This window comes from Panthera pardus, unplaced genomic scaffold (assembly GCF_024362965.1).
Source record: "Panthera pardus isolate Hobbes unplaced genomic scaffold, ASM2436296v1 HiC_scaffold_17, whole genome shotgun sequence".
In the NCBI taxonomy this organism is placed as follows: Eukaryota; Metazoa; Chordata; class Mammalia; order Carnivora; family Felidae; genus Panthera; species Panthera pardus.
This window is the reverse complement of record NW_026526732.1, coordinates 41,313,490-41,337,706: the sequence shown is the minus strand read 5'-3', so window position 1 is coordinate 41,337,706 and position 24,217 is coordinate 41,313,490. Positions and strand designations below refer to the sequence as shown.

At 36.2% G+C, this 24,217-nt stretch overlaps 1 protein-coding gene across 1 annotated transcript; it reads left to right on the top strand.

Annotated features, from left to right (window-relative positions):
• The first annotated feature begins 19,676 nt into the window (after window positions 1–19,676).
• On the top strand, window positions 19,677–23,476 carry FABP7 (fatty acid binding protein 7). The gene is made up of 4 exons (XM_019418238.2): window positions 19,677–19,946; window positions 20,391–20,563; window positions 21,183–21,284; window positions 23,109–23,476. The coding sequence occupies exons 1-4, from the start codon at window positions 19,874–19,876 to the stop codon at window positions 23,157–23,159; spliced, it is 399 nt and encodes a 132-aa protein (XP_019273783.1). The 5' UTR covers window positions 19,677–19,873; the 3' UTR covers window positions 23,160–23,476.
• The last annotated feature ends 741 nt before the right edge of the window (window positions 23,477–24,217 follow it).

Sequence of the window (24,217 nt, the reverse complement as noted above, 5' to 3'; positions counted from 1 at the left end):
TGTAAAACTTTTCTTATAGTGGTTCTTAATTCCTTTAAAGCAGTGAAAAGATTTAAATCTTGATTCCTGATAAACTGTCATGAAACACTTTAATCAAATTAGGTTTTTTTCCCCTATGGCTCTTTGGTAACAAACTACTTCAACTTTATTGTTGGGATTACATGGCTTCTTAGTCAAGTTAATCATCAGGATTTAAAAACTTAATGTTTGTTGTTCTAAATTTGCTATTTCTAGTCAAGTACATTTTGTGAAAAGAGAAGAAAAGCTCTATTTTAACAATTTCCTGTTTCTTACACATAACGCTAATGCTCACAGAAATTGGTAAATTAGTGTGCCTTTTTCTTTTATTTTTCATAAAGATGATTAATTTCTCAAGTTTCTTATTATGATTTTTAAAAATCTCCATCTCTCAAACTAAAGTAATTGAAATATTACAGCTTGTCCCACAAGTTCAGGATTTTCAATTCTCTGGAAGATGTGAACCCACAAGAAGGCACGGGCAGCAGAGCTGGAGGTACGGAAATGGTGACTTTCTTCGTGTCACGTAAGGTCTTCACACCTTGTCTACTTCACTATTTTCAAACCTCTAAACGTCTGTTATCTGAGGACACTACACCAATTGATCTTTGCTGCACAGATACTCAATACTGCTAAACTAGCTGGGAACCAGTCTTCAGCACACACTTTTTTTGATGGGGCAATTTGTGTCTCTTTAGCACCGCTAAGTGGCGATTCTCTCCTCTCTGCCTTCCTCCAGCCCCTCCCTGCTTGTCATGCTAGGTTGTATCTGTTATATGAACCTATATGTAATCATCTTAATCAAGTTATTGTAGATTAACTTAAATTTATCATAATACTCTTTGATTGCAGGATGCAGGCACTTGATCTGAATTTATTTTTTTATATTTTTGCATGTTTTATTTATTTATTTTGAGAGGGAGAGACAGAGCACAAGCAGGAGAGGGGCAGACAGAGCGGGAGAGAGTGAATCCCAAGCAGACTCCGTGCTGTCAGCACAGAGCCCGATGCAGGGCTCAAACCCACAAACTGTGAGATCATGACATGAGCCGAAATCAAGAGTTGGATGCTTAACCGACTGAGTTATCCAGGCGCCTCCACTCAATCTGAATTTAAACAAAAAGATTTATTGATCCACGTAACTGTAGTCCAGAGGTGTAACTTCTGAAAAAAGGGGCCGAGGGCCTTCAATGATGCTGTTGTTTTCTGTCCTCTATGTCTGGTGCATTAATGGCTGTGTGCAGGGGCTCTGCCTCTCTCCCTTGGTTCTGCTTGTCTCTGTCAGGCTTGATTTTTCACACTGGGTCTACATATCTGACTAACAAGACAGCCACCAACAACCACAGACTTCTAACTCCCAGTTTAAACATCCCACTGGGGGGAGAGACTGTTGCTCCCCAACAGATCCGGGAAATAATTTCTGGAATACTTTGGTCAGTCTGACTGGAGATATGCTCCTATACTGGACCTTCTCACTCTAGAAAGAAGGAACTTGATGGGCAATGACTGATATCCTTTCTTCCCACTGTGGCAAGGAACTGGAGGGTCAGCCCCATATGAACCCAATGGAATTACATAGAAGGAGAAGAATTTTTAAAAAATTAATATTTATTTATTTATGAGAGGGAGAGAGACAGAGTGTGAACTGGGGTGGTGGTGGGGGCAGAGAGAGAGAGAGGGAGATACAGAATCCCAAGCGGGCTCTGCACTGTCGTCTCTATCTCACAGTGAGATCAAGACCCAAGCCAAAATCACGAGCTGAGTGCTCAACTCACTGAGCCACCCAGATGCCCCTGCACAAAGTTATTAAGGAACATATGACCCAGGTGATAACAGTGGAAGCTAAGAGATGATTAGTATTCTCCCTGTTTTTGTGTATATGTGAGCATTTCCATGTTAGTTAGGGAAAATAAGTGCATCTCTGTTTTTAGGAATGTGGTGCTCCTAAATGGGGTAGCATGATTTATAATCCTATATATCCTCTCTCATGACTAACACCATACAGGCCCCAGGGAGCCACTTTCTTGCGTATCGTTCCCTGTAGCCTATATGAAATGAGAAGCAACTATGCCTAACTGCCATGAATGTTTGTGGGCTGTTTGTTTGCCATTGTCAGAAACAATGCTTCAAGGGCAGGGAAGATTTGAGCAGGAGACTCGTCTAGCCAAGATAAAAAACAAATTGACTTGTCAAGTTTTTCTCACAGGCAGCAAGATGCAGTAGAGTTTTGTATTATGGAATATAATTTCCCAGAATCCCAGACATTCTTGCTTCTTTTTGTGTTGCAATTTGTGGTTACAGTATTAACCATAACTTGTAACAGCATTCAAGATACTTGCATATGATGGAGGAACATTTTATAGCATTATGAAAATGTGTGAAGGAAAACCTCGTCAAAAGTGGGGTTGGGTTGGAAAGCTCTGGATGGGGAGCCCTCACCCATGTGCCACTTGTTGCAGTTTATTTTACCGAACAAGAAGAAGCTTGGTTTACTACCAGGGGAGGAGGAAGGAAGATTTTGCTCCTGGCCAAACAACAACCCAGCCAATGAGAAACTGCTACATTTCAGCCAATGAGAATTTGCGCAGCCTCAAACACTCATCTATTTCATTCCAAACAGCCCCTCCTAACTTCCTTCTTTCCTCTGTAAAAGAGCACCACTCTACCCTGTTCCCTGAACTTGTCTATAGTTCACCGTGTCTCGCCTGTCCCAAATTGCACTTCCTCTGCTATTCTCAAATAAACTCATTTTTCTGGCAAAGTAGCTGGCTATTTTATTTTCAAGGTTGACAGTATTATGTAATTTATATTACTTTTCAATATAACATATATTGTGAGTCCAATTCAACTGATGAAAACTGAATGCTGGAATTCTACTGAGTAGTTTAAACTTTATTGACATAATAAGATTTATGTGAATTTTAAAAATTAAATACTATTTATTAATTTAAATGTTTAATATTCATTAGGTTTTTTTTTGTATGGGCTTTACAGTTTTAATAGATCATGTTGGATATTTCAGAAGAAAAGTACTTTGAAAACACATAAAAATAATTTTAACTTTTAGATTTTTACATTAATTTTAATCTACTTTTTAATGAAACTGTTCATGCTTTATACATATTGAATTACATATTTTCTTTTAATCCTTTAGAATAATTGCTTCCAATAGAATACAAAAAAAGGTGAAAAATCCTTCTTATTGGGGTACCTGGGTGGCTCAGTTGGTTGAGCTTCCGACTTTGGCTCAGGTTACGATCTTACAGTTGGGTTTGAGCCCCGCATCAGGCTCTGTGCTGACAGCTCAGGGCCTGGAGCCTGTTTCAGATTCAGTGTCTCCTTCTCTCTCTGCCCCTCCCCCACTTGTGGTCTATCTCTCTGTCAAAAATAAATAAACATTAAACAAAAAAACTAAAAAAATCTTGTTGATTAATACATAGTTATTTTGCTTAAATGAAGGTAAGAAAATATATTTTATGGAATAATTGTATGATAATTCATAAAATATGCTTTTCAATGTTACTCAATCATACATTGGTAGTTCATTAACAGTGCAAATTGAATTCTTCTGTCTTTGATATTTTGCTAATTTTCAGCCTTGTGAAATCATAGAACGTACATTTAACAGCCTCCATTTGTACTCTTACTGTGGGATCTACAGGATGGACAGAGACAAGAAATGTGGTCTAAACCTGGATGTTGTGACAGAATTTAAGGTGTTGATAAAAGCATCATTGAGATGATTTACTTCAGGACAAGGCCCATGAAGAGAGAAAAATGAAGTCAGGAGGTAGTTGATAGAGAAAATAAGGAAACACTGAAAGACTAGGTTTATACTGAAGAGAAAAGGAAAGATTGTAGCATTTACCCTGTTCTTTTGGATTGCATCAGTTACTCTGACTTTTTCTGGTTTGGGATTTTTTTGGGGGGAGGGTTTATTTTGTGGTTTTCTTTGATACCAAATATGCTTTGGTTTGCCATTATCTGTTATATATAATACCTCATAATTAAAAATTCACACAAAGCATCTTTTCAGTGGGTTTAGAGCTTTGTGTGAAAATTCAATGTATCATAAATTTATGCATATATAAATATAACTTTTTTGACCAGTCAAGGTATCATGAAACTGATATCAGTCAAGTCTACTTTATCTAAATTAATTCAGGATTTTTATTCTTAACCTCCGTATTCCTGTTTCTTTATCTGCAAAATGAGTTTCATAATGGTACCTACATCATAGAATTATTGTGAGGGTTAAATGTGTTAATATACATGTAAACTACATAGAATAGTGGCCGGTCTGTAGAAAGTCCTATATTTTTGCTACTAGTATTATTATCTTCACCTTCATCCTTGCTGTTAGACATACATTCCAGATGATGATGGTGGGTCCTTGAGGGAGTAAGGTGTGGTAGGATACAACTTGTTTTCGATTTTCATCATCTATGCATGCCAGTACCCTTGCTGAGAAGTTCCATTCCTCCAAGGTTTGCACTCAGGTAACTACCACATCTTGTCTACAGTCCTTTCTGGTTTCATTCCACACTTAGCTATTTTCACACCTCTTTTCAGCACATTTAGCTCCGGGAAATTCTGTGTCAGACACACCTACTTAGATAATGCAAATGGCAACCTCTAGTATAACACTCTGCTATGGTTATGGGAAGAAGGGAACTTCATTAAGCTTGCCACTTCCTCTCCCTCCACCTGAAAACTGAGGCACGATCTGTCTCTCAGATCCTTCCAAACATATACAGGATTTCTGTTCCGTACTACACCTCACAGCCTGTGGAAAAGGAGTTAGTCCCTCATCAGGGACTCACTAGCTCCCAAGCTCTCTGGCTTCCCTGCTCCACTCCCTTCTTTTTCTCTCACACGTCTACCGCTGCCCAAAGTAATCTTTACTTCCTATGGACCTTATAGAATCTGTATGTGTGTGTGTGTGTGTGGGGGGGGAGTGAGGGGACTGGCTCTTGTTTAAGCCTGAGTCCCCAAATCCAAATGCTTAGATTTCTATAACTGAAAATCTACTGCCCTACCCCAGCTTTCCACCAGACCCATTTTTTCTGCTTTCCTCTGTGGAAAAAATCTCCTTCCCTGGTGACTTAGCTGACTAGCTTGGTGATTTACTAGTTTGACTGAGAAAAAGGCTAAGGATCAAAAATAAAGAATCAATGATTTACTTTTTGAAATATTCAAAAATTTTGTTCTAGTAGCTTTGTGTTCTGAGAAAGAAAACTGACTTCTCGTTTAAGTGTGTTTGTCCCTGTCTGCAATGTCCAAAAATATTGAGACCTAGTTTTTCCATCCAATATCTATTTCACAAGACTAGTAACTTCCTCATCACGCAATGTATCCCATGGTACTCTGGGTACTTTCCTGCTCTGCCTCCAGGGTTAAGCCTAGATACTGGCTTCCATATGCAACCCTCTTGAATAGAACTGCCAGTCATTTTAAAGGGGTTTCCCTCCTTCAGTGCTGGCCTAAGCCACTCACATCCCTCCTTGCCCTCCTCTGAGGACATTGACCAGAATGCAGGCTGAAGCTGTCCTTCATGAATAAGCCCTGATGAAAGCTTTTACATAAGGGGAGAAGAATTGGCTTTGCTTATAGATAGGGTGCTTTGTGCACTTTGAGCTTCAGAAACTTTTGAAAGTAAAAGGGGAAGCCATTTCTAATTATGCCAGGACAATAGGTCTGAATTAGGATAATCACTTTCCTTTCTAGCAAACCAAGCCTTATGGCACTCAGAGTTTACAGCCAATGTAGCCAGGTTCCCCACCAAAGTCCTAGCCATGTCCACACCCACCACGTGGTGATTGGCTAGTCTTTGCCATAATTGTTCAGTTCAAGAAAATGTTGGTTGAACTTAGGCTACGTAGGGTAAGTGGCCCCTCTCTGATTTGTTGAGCTTTCCTAGGCCTGCATGGTCTTTGTTGGTTTTAGTTATGGTTTCTTTTAAGAGTTTAAGCCAAGAACAAAATGCCGTCTTCGTAAAAGCAAAGAAAAGGAAGTGTGCTTCCTCCAGACTAAATGCTTAGCAGCTATCTGATATGGTTCTTTATTTGTGACTAAGTGGTTCTCTCTGGCTTTACCAGGGAGTCCAAACTCCTCTCCCGAACAAGCAAGGTCTGTCTCCTGGCACGCACCCGCCTGCCACTGCTTGATGGCTAATCTGCAAGGTAACTAGAGCTCTGTGTCTTGCTGTGCTTTTGTAGACAGTGTTTTAAAGAAATTCAGAACCTAAGGAATGGGTTCTAATATAACTTTCATTCTTTCCTAGGTATTCTCTAGGGATTTAGAAGATTGAATTTCTGTGGCAATTCATAAGGCTCTGTTGACTCTTGTTTTTTTCCTTACATTGATTCCCATATACCTACCTAGAAAATTTAAAGCATTCAGTAATTTGCTCACACCAAGAGGTTTATCTGAAAGTACTATAACTTTAGAGTCTGCCTCATTCCCACCCACCAATATTCTCCATCTGTCAAGATAATTTTGCTCTGTAGTTCATGTATTTGTTACAGACAGGCTTCAACGTATCTGGGTACCACCATGGGCCCGCAAGACACAGTTGTATAAGACACGTAACTTTATCTTTCTAAATTCAAACTTAGGTTCAAATAGGAATTGCACAAAGTAGATTCTACTTAGTCTCCATCAAACCTAGATAATCTTCATTCATTTAAGGTTTATTTTCAGCTGATGAATGTATCATATTTCACAGAGGAAAATCAGGCAAGTATTTTCTCATTTTCTCCCATCAAATCCGCTAGATTCCCTGCTTCAGTGCCCATGTGCTCCTCCATCCCTTCTGTTTAGATGACAGAATGCCCCCCCTCCTATGGCAACTCCTTCACTGCGCTGTAGTTCTCAGACATGTCTACCCTCTCAAGGACATCTCTTCAGGGATTCCACCCTTTTTCTTAATTGACCCTGAGACTTTCAAGTAACTCAAAAGTTCAGCCTTTTTCAACTCAAAAGTGTTGGCTTTTACAAGTTCTTTTTTTTCTCTTTCTTTCTTTCTTTTTTTTTTTTTTTTTTTTTTTTTTTTTTGGCTTTCCCCTTCCCTGTTCATCAGTGGTGACAATAGGTGCCTCAAAGTCTAGCTTCGAGCAGTGGCTCCAGCCAAACATCTTGTAATCTTTCTCGACAGTGCCCTTTCTCTTGTGTGGGACAGGGACCATCAGCATCAGATGCACTGGGGATGAGTGCCAATGTCCAAAGAAGACTGAGAACTAGATATTGTGATACCACCATAATTCTCTTCCTTCCTGGCCCCTGGCCTCTGTCACTTCCATCTCATCCCCCTGTCTTCAGATCTTGGGTGAAACCTCATAGAGAAGGAAGAAGAAGGAATCCTTGAATTGCCTTAGTGAAAACTTAAAATGCCATGGGGCACCTGGGTGGCTCAGTTGGTTAAGGGACCCAATCTAGATTTTGGCTCAGGTCATGATCTCACGGTTTGTGAGTTCGAGCCCCACGTCAGGCTCACATCAGTCTCTGTGCTCATAATGCAGAGCCTGCTTGGGATTCTCAGTCTGTCTGTCTCTGCCTCTCCCCCACTCATGCTGTCTCTCTCTCCCCAAATAAATAAACAAAAAAAAGGAAACCTAAAATGCCTCAGTAACCACAAATTTTACTGAATTTGCAGAAAATTGACTATATAAAGTTTTCTGCACTTAAATAAAAATGGGAAGTTGAGTTAGGAATCAAATACAGTTATAGGAAAAGAAAGACCTACATTATTATATGTATGTCTAGACTACAAATACATACCTGCTATCCTTGAGGCTTCTCTCCTCCTTATGTGGCTTGTGGACTTTCTTTCCTGATTTCTCTCTCAAGGAGGGTACATGAATCTCAGTGATTCTGCAATATTGGCCCCAGAAGATGGGGTGCCTGGGTGGCTCATTAGGTTAAGCCTCTGACTCTTGATCTCAGGGTCTTTTGAATTCAAGACCCCTTTGGGCTCCACGTGTAGCCTACTTCAAAAAAGATTCCAGAAGAAACTATTAGTACTCCTACATATATTTAATTTTATATAAAATGAGATTTAAATTAATCTTTAGTATCTTTATATGTGGATTGACCTTGTCCCTTTACACAGGCATACTATCAGTCACTTGTCATGAAATGTCTTGAGGAAAGAGTGCATGTGGTAGTCTAGAGGTAGTCCCAGTTTTCATCCCCTTTCAGCTTACTGTGAATTACTGGCATTGAGTGTGGACACACGTAAGTGAATTCTCAAATAATGTTACTGAGTTTTAGTTAAATGAAGCATTATAAAATGAGATGAAAAGACTGGGAAAATGTTTACAGAAATACTGAAAAGTTAAGACAATGCTAATAACATACAACCTTAGAACAAAAAATGACTGCTTATATGTTTCTATTCCTAGTGTGAGTTTTTCTAAGTCACATCATAAGACATAAATTGGGAGCATGTAAATAGTTTTAACAAAAAAAGAGTTGGCTTAGAATTTCACAATTACAAGAAGATCACTTGAAATGTGAAAATTTATGGACATTACTACTGAAGATAACCCTCACCCTTAAGCTTGTTTGACCTCAAAATAGTAGCTAATGGTAACATGAAGCTGTCTGCAATTAACAAGACAATATAAAAAATATTATTTATTTCATCTTCATCTCATTCTCTTCAGTTTATATTTTTGTGTAATAAAATTCATAATATTCATACTATGTTAATATGGTTATATATACATACAACTTATGAATAAGTTATATATATGAAGGACACAACATTTTTTATTGATGGGGTACAAAATAAAAAATAATTAGAGACCATTGCTCAATAGGACATCAATTAGCAAGACTGTTTCTAACTCTTACAGTGAAAAATGGTAGAGCTACATGATACTTTGAGAAGTTTCTTAAAGAAACAAGTTCCCTTGGGACCAACATCATATTTTGTTTTCTTCTTGGGTTTTTCCTTTATAAAGTTATAAGGCAGAGCCAAGCATCACATACTCAGAATGAGTCTTCCACCCTCCCCCCCCCACATTCAATCATTTATTCAAACATACTAATTAAGCACATCCCATCTGCGTAGTGTAACCGCACACAGTCCAGAAGTTCTTCCTAAAAGTCTTCAAATCAAGTAACGAGAATTCTTGGCAACAATTCTAAATTGTATTTGGCTGCCGTTTTTCCCCATAGGGCGTCTGCCAACTATGCATGTCAAATTATAGGAAGATATTTGTCATCAATCAAGCTAAAAATCTAGACACGCAAATTAATTCTTGTTAATCCCTGGGTTAAAAAATGATTTCCAGCAAAGGGCTATTTTTCTTCCTCCTTCTTCTTCTCCTATTTTTCTCCCTTTAGTGTGTTAAAATAATGTTACAGATCTTCAGAAGTGTCCACTGTTAATCAAGGTTAAGCAGGAAATACAGAATATAATCTGTATTAGATAATCACTAACATCTATTGAGTACTTACTAAGCACTTTATTTGTATTTATTCATTTAATCCTTACAATGACCATTTAACTATGACTCTGCTCATTTTAAAGAGGAACTGAAGCACAGAGAAATGAAAGGATTTAGTTAATTTTATTTATGGTAAGGAACAGAGACAGGACTTCGCTTCTAGCAGTCTGGCCAAAGTGTGTATGCTCTGAATCACTATGCTATAATGCTACTCTAGCCCACTTATGGTTCATTTGGCAGAAGTCAATTTTATTCTTTTTCATTTTTTAACTTTGTTAAAATATAATTTAAATGCAACAATGTAACCACTTAAAGTATACAGTTTGATAATTTTGACAAATGTACACACCCAAGTATCCAACAGACTAATCAAGATGGAGAATATTTTCATCACTCTATATTGCATTACTTCCTCATGACCCTTTGCAAGGAATAGTAATTGAGTAATTACTGTCAAGTAATTGTCACTATGTCAAGTAATTGACACTTCCATCATTATAAAAAGTCCCTCTTTATCCCTAGTAAGTTTCCTTTTCCTGTTCTATTTTTGTCTCCTAATTACACAACCACTTCAGTTTTCTAATGATTAGCACTTGCATGGTATTTTTTCTATTACTTATAACATATGTGACTTCATATTTAAACTAGAATTTCTTGTAGAAAAACATGCATATATATAAGTCTACCATATTGCCCTTTGTTTTCTATTTGTCCGATCCAGTTTGGGCTTAGCTCCTCTTTTTTCTTTTGTACTTGCCTTCTTTTGGGTTAATTGACTTTTATAGCATTTAATTTTTGTAACCACTCTGAGCTCATTAGGTATAATTCTTTTCATTCTATTTTTTCACTGTGAAAATACGGCTGAGGAGCAGTTTTACATTAATTATTAAATTAATCAGTTGAATAGCAAGTATTTTTAAAATAGCTCTTTTTGAAAACAATAAATATCTTCATTTGTTATAACATTCTGATTTTATTTAAATGAAGTTGCTCTATTGTTACATTATGTATTGTTATATATTATTATATCATATATTGTATAATATATAATGCTATTATCTGTTATATAGATAGTTATATATATTTTATATGTCATTAATCTATGTTGGTATATCCAAAATGGACAAAATGAAAACTATAAAATTCAAGACATGAGAAAACAGGTTTTTGAGAGATGAATCTATAAATGTGGTTTCTTCAGTGCACTACTTGTTTTAAAATTGATGTGAACAATAAAATGTGTCTTTGTTGAGCATTTTCTTTGCTGTTAACTAGAGTTATTTGCTTAGCCATAAATACTTGACAGATAATAGTAAGTTGAGCATATATCACTATAACAACTTAAAATGAGTGTTTTTGCCTTTTTGAGGTGATTAGTATATAATTCCTCATTAAGTAAATAGTCAAATTTTTAATAAAACTTGTTTTGAAGCGAAATTATGAAATTTTCAGGTGAAAGTTAGCTTTATTTACCATAGAAACTCAAACTTAGCTATTTAGTTCTTTCTTCCTTTCAATTCTATCTTGGTGAGCATCTGAGGCTCATACAAGGTGACTGTTAACATAAATAGGCCCAAGATCCCTTAATTTCTCTGACAGGGCTTCCATGAAATTAATTTGAAAATGGGTCAGCATAATGTAGAAGTACCAAAGAATCCTAAGACATTTAAGAAAGAAGGCTAGGTGATGATTTGGTGTAACATCATAATTTCTAGACCAGGATTCAGATGGTAAAGTGGTTAGGTAATTAATTTTTCTAAGGATAAATGTACAGATAGCCAGTGGAAGAAAGCCTGTGTTTTGAACCCAGACAGTAATCTTTCAAAGTCAAAACAAGAAAATCTTCTCATAATAGGATTTTAATATAGGGCAGCCAAAGATTATTATATTAATTTATTTAAGTACTGACTTTGAATAGATTTAAGATTAAAAGTGCTAATCCCTGAGTTATGGAGTTTTGCTTCATTTTGTTTTTGTTTTAATTATTTGTTCCACTGAAAGCTGTCTTGAAGAGAGTAAATAGATTAAGGACACAGACTTTGTGTAGAAAATCAACATATTACTGAAAGAAGTTTCACACTTTTGAATAAATGGAGCTAGAATCTAAGGTCTTTAAGTGGAAAGACTACATATAATATTGATTCAACCCTTTCTGAAAAGATTTATCAATTTTAACTCAATTCTAATCCATTAAAATTTTGGCAAGAAGAAGTTTGAAGAGACAAAAACTGTCCTCTCCAAAAGGATCCCCAAGAAACCCTGACCCGCAGCATTACTTCAATCTTATATGACCCATTGCCTCTTAGATAAAAACTGTGCACATCCTCCCTTTCCACACCCAAATCCTCCTTTTAGAGAAGGTATGAATGTTTGTATCTCTCCTGTAAGCTGCAAGCCATTGTCTTAAAGTGTTTTGTCATTGTTCCAAATCTGGGCTTGATCTTATCCCAGGGGCAGGCGCAAGTCAACTATGTTGTCAGGATGGATGTACCTGATCAAAATTTACTAATTTGTAAGAGAAATAAAATCATCAGTTGGGTTCTCAAGTCCATAGCCTATTATATAGTCTCTTCCTACAGGCACGCAGCACATGAAAATGGTATAATAAGAAGTTGACTGTTTCCAAGAGAAAATGTCTTCTACATTCACATATAATTAAAACAGATTTGAACCACCGTTGTTTTCAAACACTCTGTAACATCACTCTATATTTATTTGGTATCTAAATGCTACAGTGGAAAGACTATGGTCAGCCATACTTACAACATTTTATGGATCTTTCCCTCTGATTGAATGTCTACTGTTTTTTCCATTATTTTTATATTTACTTATTTGAATTATATTTGATTCAAAAACATTGCTAGAATTAGGAAGTTTAGGTTCTATTTTCATTTAAGGTGTCAAATGATGTGGCATTTTGATCTATATACTGATACCTATTTCCAACTATGGAAGATTTTCCTCCATTATGATTTTGTATATTCCATTTGTTTTGATGTTTATCTTAGTAATATCTTATAATTATTACACTGTATTTTCATTCTTTTCATATCTAACATTTTCACTTTCACTATTCACAATGTCTCCCTGCATTCTGGAGATTCTTTTCAAACAATGTCATTCTATTTATTACTTTCTCTTTGGTTGATATAATACCTTCTATTTAGTTATTAATTTCTTTGAGTCTTTTGATCACATTCAACTTATTTTTGAGTCTCAGTCTTTCTGCTGTTCTTGTTTTCATTAGGCTTATCCTTTTTATTTCAGTCTGTTCTCTTCTTATGGGTTCTTGCTCCTGTTTTATAGAAGCCACTTGCACTTATTGATATACAAGAGATATTTTTGTTTATTTCTTCTGTTTATTTTGATAAATCATTTTTTCAAGGGTATACTCTTGTTCTCTGTCTTCAGCATATTGTGACCTCTACTTTTTTGTAGATATGCCCATAGATTTCATGCTTCATCTGATTATTATTTTCTGTCTTTCCTCTTTAAATAGAAAGAAATAAGCATCCAGATTTGGCATTTGTTACAAATAATGAGTAGTGTTTTTTGCTTGTTTATTAAACTAAACTTGCTGTGCAGATAGTAACTGATAGAAACCTGTTCTCAGGTAGAGGAGTTATCTGAACATGCTATCTTAGCTGGAGGATAGGTTTGATGGGATCTGCTACCAGTTGTAAAACAAGTGTGCAATGAGTTGGAATATTCTTCTGCCCTTACTGCCTAATTCTCTGATACTTTTGGGATATTACATGCAGAAAAACTATCACATTAATCATTTATTATTTAAGTGGTGTAAAGTATTTGTTCAAGATAATAGCACCTTGTGTAAAGAAACTGCACTTCTTTTTAATTTTTTTTAATGTTTATTTTATTTAGTTTAAGAGAGAGAGAGAGAGCAGGGGAGGGGCAGGGAGAGAGGGAGAGAAAGAATCCCGGGAAGGCTTCACACTGTGAGTGCAGAGCCCAACTCAGGGCTTGAACTCACAAACTGAGATCATGACCTGAATCAAAGTCAAGAGTCAGATGCTTAACCAACTGAGGTACCCAGGCACCCCTAGAAACCATACTTCTAAGGGTGCAATATGCTAGCTACTTCCAGCCCTTCTCTAATTCAAAGAAGGAGAAGGAAAGTGCGGGAAAGAAAGAACAGAATTATAATCTAAAATGTAATGTTCCTGTTTGCAATATCCAAAGTAATATGGCTAGGTTTCTGGCTGGCACACAGACCTAACATCACATAGCCAGGAGGCAGATGGTGGGATAGATCAAAGACTTTATTGCTTTATTTTAGGTCTTAAAGGCCACATGATATTAGATGGCAAAAAAGCATATTACCCACCAGTAACCCCATCCATAATAAAAATAATTAGGAAACCAGGAATTTAAGGGAACATCTACTATAAAAAAGACTGTTTATAAAATAACATTAGAAACATTGCTTTAAAAATCAGGAATGAGACACCAAAACTTTTTACCTTACATTTGACCTTGAGTTGAAATTCTTAGTACAATATTATAAGAAAAATTATATCAGAGAAGAGTTAGCTAAAATAGCATTAATTGTATATGTTATGATTATTTACATAGAAAACTAATCTATGGGTTATTAAAAATAATAAGATAGTGTAGTAAGCAAGCTACAAATCAGATGTTTCCTAAAGGCAGTTATATTTCTATATAATGGCTGGAAACCACTAGAAAATATAATTAAGAAGATAGTATTTTCAGTAGTTTCAGGGAATCCAGTTGTCTAAGAATAAATCTATATAATATGTATAAAAATCTTAGAGGGAAAATTATTAAACATTATTATGCAATATTAAAGACTATATAAATAGATATATCATTTTCATAAATAGGAAGACAATATCATAAAGGTGTCAATTCTTCCAAATTGATATAACATAGATGCAATTCCCATTAAAAAAAACAGAATTTTTTACACATGTTAATAAAACTTTATTAGCATGTGTAAAAAGATAAGGGCCATGAATAGTTCGGATATTTCTGAAGAAGAATAATGAGTTGGGGAGACTTGCTCTTCCAGATACTGGATTGTTATAAAATTATACAAATTAAGATAGCTTAGCAATGTTAGAGAGATTATAAAACTGATTAGTGGCATTAAATAGGATGCAGAGATCAACACATGTATGGAACTTTGAAGGTGGAGTATATTTTGGGTCCTCACTTCTCATGACACGTAAAAATATAGTCAAGATAGTTAAAAACTCAAATGTTAAAACTTTATAACTCTTGGTAGAAAATTCAGATGACTATCTTTTGGATCTTGGGTAGGCTCTTTCCTTAAACAAGACAAAACATGTTGACCATAAAATAAAATATTAATAAATCTGACAATATTAAAAGTAAGAATGTTGGCTATCAAAAGCTACATTAAAGAAAGTAAAAGTTACAAATTTGTAGAAAATATTTATGACACCCACACTCTAAAACAATTAGGATCAAGAATATGCAATAAGAAAAACACAAATAACCTACAAGGTATTGGGCAGAAGATGAACAGATATTTCATAGAGAAAGAAACCATAGACCAATAAACACATGAAGAAATGTTTACCTCGTGAGGATTAGGAAAACACACATAAAGACAAAATTGTCATTTTATGTGCATCTGATAGACCAGCTTTTTAAAGTTTTTAAAGTGTTGAGGAAGATGTGAGTCCCCCTGTGGGGGCCTAAACTGGGGAATCCATTTTGAAAACCATTTTGGCATTATCATCCAAAATGGAAGGTTAATCTATGGTGCAGCAATTTCAATTCAAACTATGTATGGTTACTTTGCTCAAGAACAGTGTTAAAAATGTACTAATAATTCTCTGTTTCCTTAAGAAGAAAAAATTGCCATAAAGCAAGCGCCAGATTTGACTCCATGTGGAAATTTTGCCAAGATCTCCTAAAGCAGGGGCTCCTGGGTGGCTCAGTTGGTTGAGCGCCCAACTTCGGTCATGTCATGATCTCATGGTTTGTAGGTTTGAGCCCCACGTCAGGCTCTATGCTGACAGCCTGGAGCCTGCTTCAGATTCTGTGTCTCTTCTCTTTGCCCCTCCCCAACTCACGCTCTGTCTCTCTCTCTGTCTCTCTTTCAAATAAACATAAAAAAAAAAGTCTCCCAAAGCAACTTTTTTTCTTTGTTCCTTTTATTTCACTACTAAAAACTCTTTTGAAAAAATGTTTATTTATTTTTGAAAGAGAGAAAGCATGAGTGGGGAGGGGCAGAAAGAAGAGGACAGAGGATCTGAAGCCAGCTCTGTGCTGACAGCAGAGAGCACCATTCAGGGCTTGAACTCAAACCCTGAGATCATGACCTGTGCCAAAGTCAGATGCTGAACTGGCTGAGCCACCCAGGTGCTCCTAAAAAAACCTTTGTCATAGATTCTTTAGAGTCCTTATGGTCACTAGTTAATTCATAAAGGAAATAGCCCTGAAAGAGTGTTCAATCTCTCACAGTATGTCCTTTTCAAAACCTGTGGATGCATTTGCATTACAAAAGCCATAGCAAAGTCACAAATTGCTCTCAGGTTCAGAAAAATTGGAAAAAAATATCTATTAGTTGCATTATGCTTATCACAACAAAGTCTCTTCTCTATTCTTCCACTTTCTCTTCTATTAAAATCCGCAGAAATAAGAGCAAATAACCTATTATCTGAAAGCAAACATTCTAATGTATAAATCTATTATATCTTAAATAATTAAAAATAGTAGGGTTACATGTGTCAGTTTAGAGAATTATAAAATTGTCGAGTGGCTTTTCCTTAAATTTCTGCTATAGACATGTGTATAACAATATTCTCTTCTGCTTAGCACTAAATTAATATACAATCAAAAAATGATCTCTAAATTGCTGGGCTTTTATGTTTTATATAAGAGGAAATCATAAGAATTACAAAATATATTCTTTAAGTTAGAATTTATAGATCTTTAACTTATATCCTTATGTAAAAAGTGGAAGAAATTAATAAAAATGGACAAATAATGTCAGCACCATAATCTATAGGGAGCTAAGGGAATCTAAAGAATACATGGGCCCTGCTTTCAATGATCTTACAGTCTTAGACTACAAAAAAAGATAATTTACTAAATTTTAGAATAAAAAACATTTTATCAGTTTTAACATGTTTTATTAGATGCAACACATAAGAATATTTTGATGTTGCAAAATAAATTGGTTTAAGAACTTCTACCATAGAGGATGGTTTCCATGATGGACTAATTAATCATCTAGATTAAGCAAGGAAAGAGAATTTTTGTTGTTGCTGTTGTTGTTGTTGCTCTCAGGGGATGGTCCATGTGGAGATTTATTTATTTATTTATTTATTTATTTAGTTATTATTTACTTTTTAAAATTATTTATTTATTTATTTTTTAATTTCTATCCAAGTTAGTTGGCATGTAGTGCTATAATGATTCTAGGAGTTGATTCCAGTGTTTCATCCTGTATGTATAACACCCAGTGTTCATCCCAATGAGTGTCCTCCCTAATGCCCCTTACCCTTTTAGCCCATCCCCCACCCACAACCCCTCCAGCAACCCTCAGTTTGTTTTCTGTATTTAAGAGTCTCTTATGTTTTGCTCCCCTCTCTGTTTTTATATTATTTTTGCTTCCCTTCCCTTATGTTCATCTGTTTTGTATCTTAAATTCCTCCTATGAGTGAAGTCATATGATATTCATCTAAGAAAGAGAATTTATGAAAAGATCATAGATGGGGCTAGTTTAGGGACTTGGTTCAAAGGCTCAATTGATGTCAGAAGGGTCTAACTGAGTATACTTTGCTTTCTCTGGGTTGGTTTCATTTCAGGCTTTTCATGGTGGTCTCTGGCATCTTTAGTCATGTCAGCACAACATCAAATCCAAGTTAGTCTCCATCCCAGATTTAGGGAATTCCAGACCACCTCCTGTCCACCCACCCCACCAGCTCTGCAGAAAGCCACAGAGTGACCTATTGGGAAAGGGGGGAAGGCCAGGCTTTGAGTCCTGTCTGGGATGCTGGTCTGGCTATGTGCATTGTTAAATCCATAACTTTTATTGTTTAGACATAATGGCATATCAGCCTCCCTTTGAGTTCTTACTCTGAGTCCTTCAAATGTTAGGGGCAGGCCAGGTATAGGCAATGTTAGAAATTTTGTTCTTCAACCTGAGAGGAGGAAGTCATTTGAAGGAATTTAGGCAGGAAAGGAACAAGATAGGATTTAGATTTTTTTAAATGGCATTGCCGTGCTATAAGCAGTATAGAATCAACTGCACATATTTAAATGTATACACCTGATCCATTTGACATGCCAATGAAATCACAATTAAAAAAAAACAAAGAAAATGAAAAAACCCACAAATGACTTTTACTTGGAATATATAGGACTCTACAATTCAGTAACTACAAGACAAACAACCTAATTAAAAATGGGACAAAAGACCCCCCAAAACCAAGAGCATACTGTACACACTATAGGTTAGCCGATTTGAAAATAAATTACATTGAAAAAAATAATAAAATGATTAAGAAAAAAAATGGGACAAAAGATTTGAACAGTCACTGCACAAAAGAAGATATACAAATAGCAGAGAAGCGCAGGAAAAGGGTCTCAACATCATTTGTCACTAGGAAGATGCAGATTTATATTTTAAAATGTCACTCAGGCTCCAGTAGGGAAAGAACTGGAGATGAGGTTGGCAGGAAGAACAGTTAAGAGGTTGTTGCTATAGGACTAGTAAAAGACAGCAGCTACTTGAATTAAGATAGTAGTTGTAGAGACAGGGAGCGGATGACAATTGGACAAATATTCAGGGAGCAAAATAGATAGGCCTTGACACTGGTTTTGATTTTAGAGAATCAAGTGTTAGAAATGATTCCAGATTTTCTGGCTTGTGCAGTAGGGTGGCCAGTGGTGCCATTCACAAACGTGGTGAAAACTGGAGAAAGACCAGGTATGGGTAAAGATTAAATATATGGTAAATGAGCACTTTTGAGGTATTTCTGAGACCTCAAAGTAGACTTTGGGAGCTGGCAGTGGAGCAAAATGTGTCCTAAGCCTTGTCTCTTGTGTTTGGTGTGGGCAGAAGCTCAGTGGCAGTGGGCTGAGATTTAAATGCAGGGAGAAAGAGAAGAGCAGGGATTGCTAAATCAGATTCCCCTGTTCTGTCCCCATGAAAGGGAGGGAGACTGTCATAGGTGGTCTACACTAAGGAAAGCAGGAAGAACTTCTGGAGGAAGGGGAGTTTCAGAGACCTTCTTTAAATACTCAGAACTCTTGAGGTATTTTGCTATTTGGGGGGTACCCTGAATTGGAACAAGTAAGCTCAAGATCGTCTGATTTCTATGGTTCCTCCAATTCCTATCCTACTCCCATTGCTGATCCCCAATTTATACACAGATTGTATAGTGGATGTGGCCTCAGGAAATCAAAAGGTCCTACAGTGCAGGTCATTCCAAATCTTACTAAATGACCTTATGTTCCGTTTTTCCTCATGGATTCTATAATCTGTTGAAGAAGGGGGAAAAGAGCATTTTTTTCTTTATTTTTATACCTCATTAGTGAATCCTAACCATACTCTGCCTTAGACCCCTTTTCCATCTCAGTCTGGTTCTCAGATTCTTAGAAAGGACAATGGATCTTTAAATTCACTCAGTTTGTGCTGGGAAGAGGCCAAAATTAGTTAGCGTCCCATTGATACTCAGTTGGAGTAGCCTTCTAGTTGTACAATCTAGGGAAGGCATTCACACCTCCTCCTCCTCTTCTTTTCCTAGTTTGGAACATTCTGGCTTGTGTTTTGCTCTCCCTGTAAATATGAGAGAAAATAAAAGACACTATTCAGCCTCCTTTGTCTGAAAAGTCTGGCAGTTCAGTGGTTTTCTTTAAAGGGGGCCCTCATTTGTAACCAGCTTTGCCATTAACGGAAATCAATCTGAATGTCCTATTGTGCATCTTTTTTCTTTCCTCACAGTCTGAACTTGTCTTTGCCAAGTTTTCGAGCTGAACCTGAAAGACCCTCTCTCATTTTCCCCGTTCCCTGCCTCCAGCCCCATTGACTCCTAGCACAGCTTTCTCAGGGAGAAAGGCTGCAGAGTGTGGATAAGGAGGAACTCGACCTACTCTGCTAACCCAGTGGCCTGAGCCAATCACAAAGCGGATTGGAACCTCATTTGAGCCCCCCTTCCCACCCCCTCCCCCTGGCAACAGCCTCCAGTAAAGGGGGACACTGGAAGGGTGTGTTTGCAATTCAAATCCTTGGCTTTCTGCCTGCATCTTTTCCAAATAAGAAGGCAGGAGCTGCTGTGAGGTGCAAAGGGGTCTTCAGAACTGCAGTGGCAATAAGATCCAGAGATCCTCCCTCCTGTCTCTTTTATCTGTCTTCAAAGCAAAAGGAAAGGGCAAGGATGGTGGAGGCTTTCTGTGCTACCTGGAAGCTGACGGACAGCCAGAACTTTGATGAGTACATGAAGGCTCTAGGTAGGTAAAAATAAGATGTGCTGTTCTCTCCTTAACCTGAAGCTTCAGTAGTGCCAATTCCTTTTTTTCTCCTATTAGATTGCCAAGCGACAAAGAAAGATCATGTTGTCATAACTGAATCCTAGGCTATGCATTTCCCACTGAAGGGATTTTTAATGTGGCGTTTGCCTGCTTTCTTGCCCAGGGCTAAATAACAGTGCATTTGGTAGTCTGGGGGAGGATGTGAAGCTTCTGTGCCTTTTTGTTTTCAGCATCCACTTATCATTTGTGCATCCAATTAAGCATCCGCGTATTATAGCTCATCAGTAGTCATACTGCATAATTAACAGACTAAACGTGTCCTGATGAAACTTACACTCGAGGGCCTGGATTCCAGGATAGGAAAGCAGATTCCTGCTATGTGAGTTATTTTGGAAGTCGCTGCTAACTGCATTGCTTTTTTAGGTGTGGGCTTTGCCACTAGGCAGGTGGGAAATGTGACTAAACCAACAGTGATCGTCAGTCAGGAGGGGGACAAAGTGGTGATCAGGACACAAAGCACATTCAAAAACACAGAGATTAGTTTCCATCTGGGAGAAGAGTTTGATGAAACCACTGCAGATGACAGAAACTGTAAGGTAAGGACCGCTCCTTCTCTGGGGTGGGGATGGGGAGGAGGGAATAAAAAGAGATCCCTGATGTTTCTCGTGTTTAGATGATGGGAGTAGAGAAAGTTCTCAGTATTTCAGTTCAGAGAGGACACCACCAGGATTAATTTTGCATTCTAGTGCACATATGTGGGTACTGGCTATAGCTCAAATCTCAAATCTATCTGTCTCTTACTCTACATTTTTCTTTTCATATTTGTATTTCAGAAAGTAAGAGTGTTCATTTAAAATAAAGATTGTATTTTGTTTAATGTCGCTGATTGCCTCATATTAACGAAACTGTTTGCCTCATCTGAAGGCTTTGTTTACAAGAGTAGAGTGACTAGTCTGAGAGTACTTGTTCAGGACTTTTATTTCTAACATATGAAATTTTTGCATCTAGATGTACACACTTCAATGAAATTATGAATTATTAGTTTACTATCATAATGACTCTAGAAGCCACAGAAGATATGGTACTAATATGATAATTAGTTGATCACCATTCATTCAATTCTATAATTCCTTCAAAAACCACTTCACTTGACTTTCATCTCAGAAATTTAATCTGTACCTTTTGCTATGTTCTGCATTTTGTTGTTGGTCTCAGTCTGTTGTTAGCCTGGATGGAGACAAACTTGTTCATGTACAGAAATGGGATGGCAAAGAAACAAATTTTGTAAGAGAAATTAAGGATGGCAAAATGGTTATGGTAAGTAAAGGCAGTTCTCCCTTTGTTTCTTCTTGCTTTTCACTCCTCTCCTAGTTCCCATCCCCTTCTCTCTCTCCCACCCTTCTTTAATAACAGTAAGTCTCCAGCAAGCTTCTTTGATCATGTGTAAAACAGAAGACATAAAAATGTCCTGGTGAATTGTATCATCAGCTATGCTTCTTTAATTATAGAAAAAAAAGAAAAATTCTATGCAAGCGTGGTTTTCAGAAGTTTCCATCGATTTAGCTAAAACTGTCAAAGAAAGAATTTGTGTAGTATTACTGTGAATGTCTAAACCTCAAATGAAATCTAAATATAAAAATATTCATGAAAACATATGAATAAGACTGATAAATTACTATGAGTATCAAGTTGACTGAATATCCAAAAAAATTACTTTACAGCTACTGTAATAAATAAGAGATCTTGACACTTTTTATATTTTAGTTTATGCAGGTTCCATAAGCTCAGTGCAGATAATTTAGAATATAACAGAAAAGTGTAGTTTCTCCTTAGAGGGAACCATTTTGATGTTACTTCCTTCTAGTCTTTCTTTTGATGCATCGTGCCTTGTAAATATTTCCATTCAATACCAGTAGTCATGTAAAAACTATAAAAATATAAAATTAAAATCTCTAATGATGTAGTAGCATCATAAACTGGGGAAAATGTTATGCATTAATCTAACATTCTAGACACATTTTTGTGAACTGAGTAATGGTATTTTGATGACATTGAAATAGTCAATATATCATTTTGGGGTTTTTTGGGGGTGGGTGGGTATTGCTTTACCTATTCCTTCTAAGATAATAGAAGAAAGGGCTTTTTTGTTTTTGTGACTTAAGGAAATTGACTGCTGTTTTTTCTCTTCCCTTTAACTGTTGCAATCAGGGCTGTTCTAGATTGAGACACAGGGCTTATGTTATTCATACTTCTTTCCATGGGACGGGAAGAGAGGGGCAGTGTTCCTCTTATGGTAATGAATATTTGCCCACATATTTCTGCAGTGATCATCAAAAGAAAGGATTTGTTTATAAAAGATTCAGTCTGAGCTTCTCCTTTATGCTTTTATCTCCATTTCCCACCCCCCACCCCGAAGACGGAAAAGTGGATAGCTTATAACTGACTGATCAGGCAAGACTGAGTTCAAAAAAAGGAGATTAAAACAATGAATGACAAGGGCATGCTATGCTCTTGAAAATCATGTCAATCCATGTAAATAACAAACCCTAAAAAAACTCCTAGATTTTGTAAAGAGATTTTATAGAAATTCTTCCAGTCCAATTTGACGTAAAAGTCCATGTTCCACGTTACACCCACCCAGGCACGTAGGCTCACATCAGCTGAAATATGACAACCAAAGCAATAAGAACATTTGTACATTTACTTTTCCTGATGACTTTGACACAAGTCATTCCAAATACCATTTCCCCAAATGATTTGGATTTTCTAAAAATTCTTCACAATTTATGAGATGAAAACCTATTATAAATTCCATTCACTTTCAAAGCAGACAGCTAATTTGATTACCCTGATAATTTAAGGGAAAAGGAATTCTTTTGACCTGAATCTATTTAGTTAATGTCAGTTTTTTTGCTTCATTTTCCTTTTAGAGACATAAACTATATATACATGTTATTATTCACTCAGTAAATAAAGTTTCTTTTCTTTTTATTTTAAGAAAGGAAGAGCTTATGTAGCATTTAATGTTTGTCAATGACATTATTCGTTTGCATAATATGTAAATTATATATGATCATCTTTAGAAAGTTCAGCTACTGATATTCTTGTATAAAAAGACTTGATTCTTTTTGCATCTTTCAGACTCTCACTTTTGGTGATGTGGTTGCTGTTCGCCACTATGAGAAGGCATAGAAAGGTTCCTGATCTGGGGTTCGAAAAGCTCTACAATTTTTCTATTTACTCAAGTCTCAGTGTTATCCTGCTATTACAGCATGGGTGATCACGAATTAAAAGGTTATCTTTGTTGTGGAGGTGGAAAATGGTGCTTTAAAAACTTGTTTTAAAACTTTTTACTGCAAATAGCTCAATTTTGATCTGCAGATTTATCATGTTTTATAATTCACATTAAGATGTTAAGTCACATTTTTAAAATAAAAAAGTAAATACATTTTATAATTTCCATTGAAAAGTAAATTAGATTCAAATAAAAATTGTATACCCATGAGAAATTTTGTTGTTATTTTTAATGTCACTAATCTGGTGGTTTTAATATTAGATATTAGATATTAAATATTTAATATTAGATATTAATCTGATTAATATCACTAATCAGGAGGTTTTAGACAAAATAGCCTTTCTTACTGTATAAAATAAAGCTGGAAAAGTGCTAACTTTTAAAAAATATTACTAACAAAGTGCTAACTTTGTTTAAAATATTAATTAAAAAGAAATCAGCAGAAGCCTGGGGAAAAGTGGAAATGCCACAGTTTTGGTTGGGACTTCCATAGAGAACCTGTGGCAATCAGAAACAGGCAGCCAGATGAAGCAAAATGATATACACAAAAATGTCTTATTAAAAATAGTCAAAATATCACACAATCAAAATGTCATATATTCAAGTTTCTTATTGAAAAGTAAGCAGGAAAATAAAATGAATTTTACCCTGGATGTGTTTCCAGACAAATACTTTGAGCTGAACTAAGTCAACAAAAGTGCTAAAATGGAGTGCATAGAATGTGTATTAAGGCTTCCAAATTCCCTTTAAAAAAATTTTTTTTTTAGTAGAGAAAACTAACTTTATTTTATTTTTCTAACTTGTTTTATTTTTTACTTCTTAAAATTTACATCCAAATTAGTTAGCATATAGGGCAACAATGATTTCAGGAGTAGACTCCTTAGTGCCCCTTACCCATTTAGCCCATCCCCCCTCCCACAACCCCTCCAGCAACCCTCAGTTTGTTCTCTATATT

Bases quoted from the DNA above. Each gene is read 5' to 3' on its own strand.
- FABP7 (XM_019418238.2), top strand. From the start codon at position 19,874: ATGGTGGAGGCTTTCTGTGCTACCTGGAAGCTGACGGACAGCCAGAAC. The intron at 19,947-20,390 runs GTAGGTAAAAAT...TTGCTTTTTTAG, and splicing joins TGAGTACATGAAGGCTCTAG to GTGTGGGCTTTGCCACTAGG. The intron at 20,564-21,182 runs GTAAGGACCGCT...TGTTGGTCTCAG, and splicing joins CAGATGACAGAAACTGTAAG to TCTGTTGTTAGCCTGGATGG.